We start from the raw sequence: 14,200 nt of genomic DNA, 5'->3' as shown, positions 1-14,200 counted from the left end.
AATACTTTTTCTAAAATATACAAATTTCGTTAACTTTCCTATTCATAAAGGAATAGATAAGTCTTATACAGGACATTATATGCATTTGCATATACATTAACTCATTATATACTCACTATATATAGAATTAGGTATATTTAAATAGATTTGTAATGAATATTTAATTTAAGAATAAATTTTTTTTAAGACTATTGCTTTGAAATTTTGAAACTATATAATTATATATTTCATACATTAACTATGTATAATAGTATATATACTTAAGTATATAACATACATTTTTTTCTTAGAGATTTTTAGAGAATGTTTTTCATATACTCGTAGTTATATAGCTAATATAATATTAGATTATCTATTTAAATTGAAGTCCATCCTATATATAATGCATAAGTTTCAATAGAATTTTAATTGTAATTTAATTTTAATGAATGAGCATAATTCTATATAAACAATCTCAAATTATAATTTTTTTTGTTTTTTTTTTTTTATTAATTAGAATAGTTTATTTAAATGATAAATTTGAGTTTTTTCATTATATTTATACTATAGTATAATTGTATAATTTATTTAAATTTTTCTTAAAATTTATTTATATTTATAGATTTTATTGATTTTTAATAACTCTAATTAATTGTTGGTTTTTGTGCTAGAAACATTTACAAAAATTTTACAATTTTTTTTTTGTTATTTCATATAATAACTATGTAATTTGGTTTTGTTATTTTTTATTTTATCTTTACTATAAATTTTGCAATATTTTAAATTTAAAAATAAAAAAAAAATGCAATAAATAATTTTTGTTTAAATTTTTCCTTCTATTTTTTTATAATTATAATTTCAATACTTTTAATATTAAATATTTTATTTAAATAAATTATTTTTTAAAGTTTTTCTTACATTATTTTTATTTTAAAATATTTCATATACATTTTTTTTTATTTATATATTTTATGTATTGTTTAAAATTAATTAATCAATTTTTATAAATCATTTTCAGTTTTTATTAATAATATTTTAATTTTTGTGTTATGATCTTAAAAATTATATTATTTTTATATCCTTTACACTTATACATAACATTATTAAATAAGTTATGTTTTTAGATATATTACTATATAATATGTTTGTATGTACATTTAACATATTTGTAATAAAATATATTCACAAGCATAATATAATTTTTTAAAAGATTTTCTCCCGAAATAGGGATAAAATTCTATACCAGACCCAAAAAAGAAAAATAAAAAATAAAATACTAATATTTCATAAAAAAAAATAAAAACAACAAAAAAAAAACAAGAAATATGAAAATATGAATAAAAAAAAATACTAAAGGGAAAGCTTAATAAATAAAAACACAAAAAAAAAAACAAAAATAAAGAATCCTTGGTATACATTTCTTTTATTTTTTTCTATATTTTGTTTTTTTTTGTCTTTATTTTGTCTTTATTATATTATTATTATTATTATCCTTAATTCAAAATTTTATCCTGTGATTTATGTCACAAAAGTGAAAAGAATTTTGATTTCTTTTTAACTTTTTCTGATTTCGGTTCACTTGAAGAATTTTTACCACTTGAAGTTGTTGTTGCTGCTGATTGTTGTGTTCCACCACCACTAATACCGCCGACGCCACCGCCACTACCAATTATTTCATCACATTCAAATGATTTTGTTTCATTATCTGGTGTTTTTAAAACCCTTTTATTACCAGCTGTAATTGTAGATGATGTTGAACTACTATTACCAGCACCACCAACTATACCAGTATTACTATTATTTGTTGTTGTATATGATTCTTGCATACTTGTACTATGCAATGATTTTGATAATTTTGATCGTACTGCCTTACCAAGTGCTGTTGTCTTTTTAATACTACTAAAACGAGAACGATGATGTTCTGGTGTTGGTGGATCACCATCTTGACTATGTTGACAATTTAATGTTACTGATGTAAATTCAATATCCTTTATCTCTTCTTCTTTGCATGCTATATGTATATATATATATATATATATATATATAATGTAATTAATATTTATTTAATTTTATGTATATAAAATTGTTATGTATATTAGTTATTGTTTAATTTTGATAATATTATAATATAATTTTTCATCATCATTTTAAATAGGAAATAAATTGATGTAGAAAAGAAAGAAAAAGCAATAATTATAAAAGAAAATTAATGTTATTATAAATGAGAAAATTTACAAATAAAATTTATTAGTGTTAATTTAAAATAAATAACAATATAATATGTAAAAAAAAAAATATAAAATTAACAAGTTAATTAAATTGGCTTATGCCATATATCTAGTGATTAAATGTGTTTTAATCGATTATTACACTTTGATATTTAAATTTAAAAATTATAATATAATATAAATGTTTTTTTCGTAATTTACACTCTATAAATTGTCCTCAATTAATTTAAATTTCCTACAAAATTAAACATAAAGATTGAAATTTTGTTATATATTTGATCTAAAGTCGGCAAATTCAAATTATCGGAGCATCAAATTACAACGAAAGTGCCGTTAATGTAAATATGTTTGATCCTCTCTCTATTTTTAAATAAACGAAAATAAATGTACAGTATTTCGGAAAAATTTACCCCAATAGAGAGTTGTTGATTTATAATTTATTTTATCGTAAATTACAAAAACCATTTAAATTAAAAAATTATTTTTTACCACTTAACATTTACATATAGTTTATTAATTAGTTTTTACTCCCATAGAACAAAATTTTTACTCGAATTACCATTACAAATTCTCTTCATTACCCTTTCCTACTTTTTTTCAGTATAGAAAACGCAAAAAATTATATATTTATTGGAAAATTAAATGAAAATATGCTCATAAAACTTTTAATGTTATGAAATTTTTATCATAAGTCAAATCAAATCTAAAAATATTCCTATATTACTTAATGCTTTTGATTTCTTACAATTTCGGAATTAATTCTTTTTTTCTTATAGTAAAAATATATCACATTTGATTGATGGTAAATGTCCCTTTATATGATAAAATTCATTCCTACATCAAATAGATCTATATTTTTAGATAATTTATGTATAAAGAAACTTACATAATATATACAATAGGTTATATATTATTTATGACTGTATAAGAAATTTCATAACTCGAATATTCTGCCACTTAATTAATGAGGAAAATATTCTTGAATATTTTTGAAATTTTTGCAAACTAAAGAGGCAGAATATAAAATTAATGATTAATATTTCACGATTTACGAACCAATAAAAATAAATATTATAATTTAATATTTTTTTTTCTTATATAAGCTTATGTTATAATTTTATTATTATATGAGCACAATATTTTTCATACAGATTATAATTATAAATGAGTAACTTCGAAATGAGTAAAATGAGTAAATTCGAACTCAACGACAATTTGTTTTATTAAACAATATTTTTCTTATATTAATAATATTTCAAATTGACGCTATAATCCTACTTTATACAATATATATTTCTTATTCTTTTTTCAATATATCTTACCAGAAAACTCTTCAACAGGTCTATCAATTGTATCATCATCGATCCATGTTAAACCCATTTCAACTTTTTCAGCTAAATCTTGCCAATTACTACGATTTTCTAATGTACCTTCATATAATGGTTTCATCCAAGGGAATGTATCACAAAGAACACGATATAATGGTAAACAGATTAAATCAATAAAACCAACTTGCATTTTTGGTAATTCATCCTTACGTTCTCTATTTATTTTTATAAAAAAAAATTATGAAAAAATTATTTTAATAAATTCATAAGAAAATAAAATTTTAATTAAAATTTAATTAAAATATAAAATAACTTTAATTTATTTTAAAATATTGTTATACAAAATTTATGTGTCTGTATAATATTGGTGTTATCGAGATTTTATTTTCATATTTAAATCAAAGAAAGAAAAATTGCTTAATGAGAAAATAATATTGTAAAATTGAAATTTTATTTTATATAAAAATTAATTAATTTTGTATGCTTTTCGTTTTATATTCATTAAAAATCTTTTTATAATAATTAAAATATTAATAACAAAAATTATTCTTCATTATACAAAAGTATAATTGGGTAGTCTCTAAAGTATTGATCATCATGATTGTCAATCATGTTATTGTAAAGTAGGTTGGCTAATTGAACTATTTAATATTTTTAATTGTGGGAATTTTTAACTGGGGCAAAAATGTTACTTTTATACATTCGCATAGTGATGCATATTATCATGCATATTGAATTGTCAAATCATGCATATTAAATTGTCTTGCATGTAAATCGTAGTAATAAACTGATACTGCTGGTCAAAGTAGAAAAAATAATTTAAAAATTTAACAAAAAAAATGCTTCCATTTAATAACTTTGAAAATTTACTATGAAAAAACTTTAATACTATTATGAGAATGGAAGATTCCGCCGTAACATGTTGTGGTGTTTTCAGTGCTTTAAAAATTCCTAACAGAATGCTTTACTAATGCAATTCTATTTATACTTTAAAATGCTTTCTCTGACAGAAAAACTTTTTATTCACACATATTAAAAAAATACAGTGGTCTTATTATTTAATTCGATTTTCGTATTCGGAAAAATGGTAAGGTAATACCAAACAATTTGTATGGTACTACCTTTCCACCTCTGCTAAAAACGAATTACTCGTACATAGTATGGCCCCAGTCTTAAATGTACAAAAAGAACTTCGCTTTAAAATATTTAATTCCCCTTTAAAAAATTTAAAATACTTTTACATAAAATATTTTTAAAAAACATATTGCGATTTCGAAGATTTAAATTAAAATTTTTGAATAAAATTTTGTATTTAAAATCCTTTTAAATTTAGTATCCTAGTGGGATGACCCTAGTGGGATTTCAGTGGGAGTCCTTTAAATTTTTACTAAAAATTACTTTAAATTTTTAAACAGAAATTTATTCGAAACTGCTGATTCTGAATTATGTAAAATTTTAGCTTATTGTCATAGATTAAAGTAATTCTAAAATTACTAAAGATAGTCTGTACTTCAATTCAAAATCGGACTTAAAGTACATTTCATAAAATACAAAAATCAATAAACTTTTAATAAAAAATAATAAAATTTTTTATATTTGCGTGTTAAATAAATGTTTTTACAAGTATACCTATGTATATGAGTGTAGGTATGTTTATTAAAATTGAACACAAGGAATAAAAACAATAAAAGATCTTAATATTTTTCTAAATGATATCTTTATATATATATATAATAACTAATAGAATATACAGAAATAAAAAAAATAATAAGTAAAATTAATAATTTTTGTAAATAATGAGTAATTGTTTACATGATATTAAAAGGTCAAAAATATTTTCTATTTTAATAATAGCGACATGGTACTCGTATATAACAAAAAGTCTTTTATTATCGATTTATTATATTGTCATCCTTCATCTTAGTTAGATACTGTATAATACATGTATGCATCTATGTATATAGAATTAAATGTACATAAGTACTAGTATATATATACATAAAGCAAAAATAGATTCTTTGTAAGAATTTTGATCCTTTTATTTTTATTTTTGAACAATATAATCGAAAGTCAATAAAAATAAAAAAAATTTGTAGAAATGTAATAAAAAAAAATATTCGAATAAAAATTATAATTTTTTCATATAAAAATATGTACATATAAAATTATAGAAGGTTTCTTTCTATTTTGCTATTTTTAAATATTCTTATATCGCTGTATGTACATGTATAGCTATATTTGACAATATAACCCGTTTTAAAGAGAAACTTTTCTATATAAAAGGTTTTAAGAGATTTTTCTTATTTAACTGGGAAAATAAATTCTCAATTAAATAAAGGAAAATATTTTAAATAATGTAAATTAAATATTTCAGGTCATCGTGTTTCCGATTCCATGTCGTATGGTTAAGACTTACGAATTTGAAATTTTTAATTTTATCATGAAATATCCTACAGCAGGGATGGCAAATAGGGTTTGATCAAAGTGCCAAAATTTGGGGAAATTTATTGTCACACTTTTTCCCGTGCCAGCACAGTACCAAGTACAGGTATGGTTAGGTAAATACAATATTATGACAAGTTGTAATAATATTTATTTATACATATTATAGTTCAAGGTATAAAAATTAATAAATACAGATAGAAAAAATATTAATTTAATTTTTTATCAGAAACTTTTTGTTTCATATTACTTGCAAGAGTTTTTATGTCGGGCTGGTACATTGTTGACTGCAGAGTAATACATGCTGCCGAATCTTCCTCTGTTAATCTGTTTCTAGTCTTTGAATGTACATGATTCAAAACGGAAAAAAGACTTTCGCAAGAGTAAGTGGAAGAGAAAATCGTTAACAACGAGATTGCTAATTTTTTGACAGAATAAAAGGTATCTGGCATACTATTCCAAGCTTCTAAAATTTTACTTTCCATGAAACATTCTGATTCCACATTTTGGGATCGATGGCTTTCTAAATCTTCAACAAGCTTCCGCATATTCACAAATTTATTTACCCAAATTGGATTGGATTGCAGATCAATAATTTGCATTTCTAAATTATCTAATCGCATCCAATTAAGGAGGTTATTGTCACAATCTTGCATATCAAATAAATCTGGGTAATTAATAATTTTTAAAATATTTTCGATTCTTTTAAAATCGAGAAATCTTTGTGCAAACTGTTGCTTAATAGAAACAAGAATATTTGTAAATTCATAGGTGATTTCGCTATTAGGAAATTATCATTTTTAGGAAATTTTTCATTCAATCAATTTTTCAACGAGTTTTTAGATTTTTTATTAGAAAAAAAATCTATATAAAAATTTGTCGAGGCACAACTATAACGTGCCATCAAATTTTTTTTCCGTGCCAAGTTTGGCACGCGTGCCCTTTAATTGCCATCCATGTCCTACAGCTCACATTTTATAAAAATTATTTTTGTAAAATATAGTGTTGTGATAATCGCAACTTTATTAATAATTTAAATAAAAATATTGTCTTTTTATAGGAAACTAAATTTCATATTCCTTGTATACAAATTTCCCCCATATTAATTTCACACTACGTTGGTGTGATGGTGAATTATAAAAGCACAATTTTATAATTCGTTCTTTCAAATAATGCTGATTTTATTATACGACAGTTAATACCCTCTAGGCCGAAAAATTAAAATGGAATTATAATGGGCTGAAGTTGTAATTATAGAGAACTGGTCACAAATAAAGTTCTTTTACAGGTTTGAATTTGTTCTGATTTAAAGTAAAATTTTATTAATTTTAATATTTACGATAGTTTTTTTATTAAAATATTTTATGATATTAGGGTTGGACACTTTACATAATTAAAACAATTTTTTAATAAGGATGACAAAACAAAGGCATATTAAGTATCAAATCTGTGGACGGGCTTTGTTGTCACTATATGATAAGTAAGAGCTAATATTAAATTTAAAATTGAAGGCAAATTTTCAATTTTACGCTTTATGTACATGTATTAAGTTAAACCGCTATAAGATGAGTTCCCGCAAGCTGAGCTTCTCCATAACGCTAGCATATTTACATATATTTTTATTTTTCATGCCCCAATTAACGTTAAGTTTCTCTATAGTACACAAATTAATTTTGTTGCAAAATAAAGGTCTGACTGTATAAACTGTCTGACTGTATTCCCGAATACTTATTAAAGTTTAAAAATAACAGTATTATGTATAACATTGACACAATAATGAAATTTATTATTATTAATTATGCTCTATAAATTTTATAGAATACTTTTATTATACAAATTTATGCAAATATATACATTTGTGTTATATACATACATTATCTTATTTGTATATGTACATATAACTTAGTCTCTTTTGAATATTATAACATACATATATATATGTATATATATTAATAAAATTAACTTGTTTTTTTGTTCAAATTACCTGTCCATCATAGCAACTGGTTGTGTATTTAATTGTAATTTTTCTAAATCACCCTGATCAAAAAATTCATCAGCAACCATTTTAGCAACACGATGTTGAACTTCCCATGGTTTTGCGATAGCGCTAACATCGCATGCTGTCATCATCATTCCACATAATACTTTTTTTTTTTTTTTTATTATTAATATTTTTTTTATTGTGATTTTATGATTTTTCAATTATTTTCATATACAAAATATACAATATATGTACATGTTGTGTATGTGTTTGTGGTCGTGTATAGTTTAATTTTTGTTGAATTTTTGATCATCGTGAAAATGAAAGCAATTTGTTTTGGTCCAGGAATATGAAAGGAAAAAAAAAATAGAAAAATATTGAAAAATTTGTTTAATTTTATTAAAAACAAGAAAACAAATGGACAAGAAAAATTTACATTGTAGTTGTTGTTTTTTATGAATTTTGTAACTTTTTTTTTGAATAATTTAGCGATGTAAAAATATTGACCATAATAAAATTTTAATAATGGTGTCACCGCATTGTTTATTCCTTTTGTTTTTTTTCTCATTTCTTTTTTATTATTTAAAATTGAAATCAAATTGTTTGTAATTTAAATATAGATTTTTTTGTTATTTTATCCCCTCCATTTAGAAAATTAAATTTAAATTTGAAATATTTGGTTTTTCGTTTTTTTATTGTAAATATTGAAATCAACGTTTCTTTTGTGGCAACTAGCTATGTAATGTGTAAGTATGCTTAGTACATATTTACTAATTTCAATTTAATTTATTTATTTTGTCCTTTTATCATAATTTAATATTATTCTAATTCAGAAAATCTTTTATTCATTTCTAGTTATAAGAAAAACAAAACAAAATATGTGGGAGTTTTCCTCTATATTACAACGATAAAAACTTCTCTATAGTTAACATTAAGATTATTAAAACTTTGCATTCAATGCTTGATAATTTTTATTTTAAGTAATATATAGTAAAATTGATAAATTCTCTTAGTCTCAGAATGGCTAATTATTTTATAAATGGCTAGATAGAATAAAAATTGCATACTTCTAGGGAACTGCATAATGTTGCATATTTTTACAAAGTAATTTTTAAATTCAAAATCTAGTTCATTCTAAAATAAATTTGAATTTTATTAAATTAGGGCTGTAATTAAAATATTTTAGTAGAGAAAAATATTTTATTTTAAAATCTATTGAGCCACCAAATGCACTATTTAAAATTTAATTTCTTCTACTTTAGCTTTCAATATCATTTTAAACTTATATTTGATTTTAATTTTATCATAATTTTCTAGTTCATTAAATTGTAATGTTTTAAAAAATTCAATTTTTTATACTTACATTCTTTTTTCTCTTGACTTTGCCAATCAAATTCACCATTTTCTACTAATTCGAGGAATGCATTACGTTTCTTAAAATACATTGCCAAATCAGTTGATAATATTGCTTTTTCTACAACATTCATGACCCTCTTATAATCTTCTGGTGATAGTGCCTTTAAAAAACAAAAAAATAAAATACATAAAATTTTTATATTAAAATTTTTTTTAAATAAAAATTAATTGAGAATTAAAATTTTAATTGTTCAATTCCTTTAAGGGTATTGTAATATCAGCAAGATAGAGTTTACAGATTGTTTGATATATAAATTTGTCTTAAATGTGCATTCTTATTGTAGGTTTTATAGAACCCATTGTATCTTGACCCATTCTTAATTACACTAAATTCTCAATTTTGAATTTAATATAGCTGAGTACTAAGGAGTGGCACAGTAATGAAATTTTGAAAAAATTATTAAAGATAACACTATTGAAAATTTAAATTATTACAAATTTTCAGAAATTCAATAGTGCAGACACGTAACGTAATGAATATGCAATATCCATTTGGGAAATCTATAAAAGCAAAACAGTTCATAAGATCAAATTGCGCTGCTAATAATAATTTTATCGTATTACTTTCAAGTTAGCAAAATTTATGAACAAACTTGATTTTCAAGATTTGTTTATGAAGGCACAGATTTCACTATAAATTGCAATGCACTGTGTTTATTAAAAGGTCTGTTATAAGAAATTAGAATATAAAGAATTGTTTTGATCCAACATTACAAACATAATCTTAATAATGACCTTAGTAAGAATAGGTTTTTGGAATAAAAACTAGAATTAGCTATTTGTTTATTTAAAATCAATTTTTAATTACAAGGCTGTCAACTGCACAAATAGTTTTTATAAGTCCAATTTGAAATATTTGGAATCATTATTTATTTTATTTACATTAATCGACAAATTTTTTGATTAGAATTTACAATATTTAAAATATTTATATAAGATTATAAATTTTGTGCCAATTTTGATAAATTTGATAATTTTTACATATGAGTTTAAATCATCTTTCCTCTCAATATAATTAATATTTTCAATGGCCACAGGAAATTTTAATTCGGTTTTATATTTAAAATTTTAATTCGGAAATTTTAATTAAATTGCTAACAAAACATTTTGATTACATTGGCAAGTACGAGGATTTTTCTGGAGGTGATTTAAAAAAAAAAAACTGTGTATAAGCTTTCTATGTCCGATTCGAAGTCTAGTTATTGTACTTGAGTTTTTTCTTGGGAGCAAATTAATCTTTTCCCAAGGCTTTACGCTAAATTTAAAAGTTTTTAATTTATTATTATTTATGTTAGCAAATTAAAATTCTTTTTGTTCTCGTATCATTTTGTTAATTAAAAATTTCGTATTAAAATTATGAAAAATATTAAATTCTGAGTGTGGAGTTTTTAATAAAGCGTTTTTGGCTAATTTATCAGCTGTTAAAAAATTAGAATTACATAAACTTTTAGCCACAAATTAAAATTTTTCCACAATCTAATGTCATAAATAAAATATATAAATTTTTTTACATAAAAATAATAACTTTATTTCATATAAGTGAAGATTGCTATAAGGGTAAGTTTTTGAACGAAAAGTTGATTATAAATGAAGGTGATGAAGATGAATGATTTTATACTCTAAATTTGATTTACCGTTTGTAACGCTAAGAAATAATGGTCTGAGATATAAACTTAAATGTCTGTTTTTGATGAGCGTCGAATTCTGAGTTGATTTAGCTCTGTCTGTCTGTCCGTCCCAGCAATAACTCAAAAACTAATTGAGCTAAGTTCACCAAATTTTCACAAATCATTTATTGCAGTAAGTGCCAGAACACTATTTACATTGTACATAATCGGGGAACTGGTTCGGGTAGCTGCCATACAACTTCAATAGTATGGCACACACAGTATTTTGAAAAGCACTGTACTTAAAGTCATAATCTGTCCCATAGTCAGTTATTGCATATTTATTCGCACACAGGATAACAAATTCGAACGGGTATCACAGAGTTGACAAAGTATCTCTGTATTTTTTCTCGTTTACTTTAAAATTATCTTAGAATTTAAAAAGGTTAATTATCTTAAGAAGATAAGATCAGAAATATTTTGCATATTATAATGTCTAGATGTGAGACAAAATCAAAATTCTATAAGACCAAAACCATCTACATTATAACCATCTAACCTTGACACAATAGAATTTTATGCGTGTGTACTACTTCAACATTTTTTATGTAAAAAAAAAAAAAATACGCAAATGTGTGAAATAAAAAAAAAAATTTTGTTGCATAAAATTTACCCTAATTTTGAAAATTTTTGCAAAAAAAAAAAAACGGAAATATCTGAAAGAGAACACATATATACACACATACATGATAATAGGGTATAAGATAAGTTGGAAGAACGGAAATAAAAAAATAAGAGCACATTTTTGCTTCATTTTTAATTTTTTATCAAGTTTTGTATTGCTTTCACTTAATTTCCAAAGGTATTTTTGTTATACCTTTAGGTTCCTTTTGGTTTTTCCATTGAAATTCATTTATGCTTCATTGTTCTTTGTTATCTTGTTCCATTTGTGGGTTTGAGTGTTTATTATTACTTTTGTTTTGTTTTTATTTTTTTTAAACCATTTATACCATATTTTTTGTTGACCACATCCTTTTTTTTTTTTTTGGTTCTTATTTGAAATCATATACTTGGTTATTTCCTCCGTATAGGGGTAGTATATTATATTATATACCTATAATTTTGTTATCCTCAAATAAAACCACTTTTGACAGTGTTATGCAAGTACATATAACATCAAAATTTCAAGTACCTATATACACATATACATTTAGTTAAGAGAGTCTTTCTATCTCTTTATAGTGTTAATAATTCATTTGATATAATTAAAAAATGTCACGTTCAGGCTTAATGGTTTTGCAGTTTTGACTTTGGTACCAAAGTAACAAAACAAAAAAAAAAAGTAAAGGTAAAATTGAGGGTGATTTTGTTTTTTTTTTTATTTTTTTTCAAATTCTTGGTCTCTTTTGTTTTTCTAAATTATATTTTACACCTTAAAGTTTCTTGATTCTATACAAGTGTGCATATAAATAAGTTTTTAAGGTAACCTTTTTTTAATAGGGTAAAAGTTTTTAGTTTAAACTGTCTAGTAAATTTTTTTTTTTGCAAAAGGATCAGAAAAATGTGTTTTAAGAAACTTTTGTTTTTTGTTTTTTTTTATTATTTACTTAAGTGTTATGTTGCCTTTTTTAGCACTTTTCCAAAAATTTTTTGAAAAAAAGTGCTTATTAGTTTCACTCTGTCCGTCCGTCCGTCCGTCCGTCTGTCCGTGTGTCTGTTTACAAAACTTCTACATTCTTAAAGATAGAAAGCTGAAATTTAATACGTGCATAGATCTTTAATAGAAACTTATTTTCGTAGAACAAAATTTTTACCTATCTCCCCCCCTCTAGAAGTTATACCCCCCCAAAGCCACAAAAATGGCCCATTTTAACTATTTGTTGCAATGAAACCATAAGCATTTTTGAAATTTTGCAAACGCAGAAAGGCAGCGGCTTGCTTTCCCTAGCGCATTATACTATAGCTAAACTTTAGAAAAACAAAATGGCCGTTCAAATTTACCGTTATCTAAAGTCCTTTTTTTCCAAATTTTTGATGTCGTTTTTCTCCTATACCCCAGCCTGCAGAAGCTTGAAATTTTAGGGGCTTTTAGACATTAACAAATAGTTCATTTCGTTAGAAAAAAATTTTTTTCCATCTCCACCCCCTCTCAAGTTATCGCCTCTTGAAATTTGTAAAATTTGAATTTTTGACACCTTATATTTCCGAAACCGCAAGCTTTTTCAAATTTCTATAAACGCAAAAAGCTAACGGTGAATTCCATGACATTAAAAAATATAATTATTTTTCTTAACTCACACAATTAACCCTTAAAATCGACCATTATGCTAACCCCACTTTATATTTATTTTTGCTTTATTTCAAACACTGCATATATGCGTCATCCTAAATATATGCAATCCTAGAAATAGTTTTGTGTATGAATGAAAATAATTTTAATAATGTGGTGGATATACATAGTTTGTTTTTAAAAGCAGTATTTTCACTTGTTGAAGGGAAAAGTGCTACAATACAAACCATTGGTTTGACCCAACTTTATTTTCATATAAAAAGGATAATTTGTGCACTAGTATAAAATCACTGTTGGGTTTTACATAGCGCAGGATTAAATATATTTTAATTTTAAAGTATATATTCGGGTATCTATACGGAATTAAATTAAAAAAACAATTTCGTTATAATTTGGTAATATTAAGTTGAAAAATATTATTTGCCTCTTCATATTTAAGCGTACACACTTTCATACATTAATCTTTTTAAAGAATAATGTTTTCTTGTTTCTTTGTTCCATTAATACTCTTTTTTTGTTATATAAGAAAAATTGAATTAAATATGAAAAAAATTTAAGAAAATTTTATACAAAAGCATTTGTGAAAATTTACTGTGTTTGTCAGTATAATAAAGTTGGATCAAACCAATGATTTGTATTGTAGCACTTTTCTCTTCAACAAGTTTTCACAAATAATCTATGCGCTACCTCATTAAAATTACTTTCATTTACATACCAACAAATTTCAGAGATTGCATACAATTAGAATGAGACAAAAAAAAATTTAAGTGGGCTCTAACATAATGCTCGAATTTAAGGGTTAATTGCGCAAGTTAAGAAAAAAATTATATTTTTTAATTGCATGGCATTTATTGTTAGCCCTTTGCAATTATAGAAATTTAAAAAATGTTATAAGTTTCGAAAATATAAGGAGCTAAAAATTCAAATTG

The 14,200-nt window shown here is 23.4% G+C and overlaps 1 protein-coding gene across 2 annotated transcripts in view; it reads right to left on the bottom strand.

Moving 5' to 3' along the window:
- Positions 1-1,092: 1,092 nt before the first annotated feature.
- LOC129608123 (cGMP-specific 3',5'-cyclic phosphodiesterase) overlaps positions 1,093-14,200 on the bottom strand; it is a 116,771-nt gene continuing 103,663 nt past the window's right edge. Inside the window, exons 11-14 of one of the 2 annotated variants that reach the window (XM_055519450.1) lie at positions 9,322-9,475; positions 7,962-8,121; positions 3,530-3,750; positions 1,093-1,990 (exon numbers count right to left, since the gene is read on the bottom strand). In XM_055519450.1, coding sequence (XP_055375425.1) covers positions 1,503-1,990; positions 3,530-3,750; positions 7,962-8,121; positions 9,322-9,475 — 1,023 coding nt within the window. In that variant the 3' untranslated portion in view covers positions 1,093-1,502. The remainder of the gene's footprint in view (positions 1,991-3,529; positions 3,751-7,961; positions 8,122-9,321; positions 9,476-14,200) is intronic. The other variant, XM_055519455.1, reaches the window with a different exon arrangement.

Source organism: Condylostylus longicornis, unplaced genomic scaffold (assembly GCF_029603195.1).
Source record: "Condylostylus longicornis isolate FDR11 unplaced genomic scaffold, ASM2960319v2 ptg000004l, whole genome shotgun sequence".
NCBI lineage: Eukaryota > Metazoa > Arthropoda > Insecta > Diptera > Dolichopodidae > Condylostylus > Condylostylus longicornis.
This window is presented reverse-complemented; position numbering and strand designations above follow the sequence as displayed.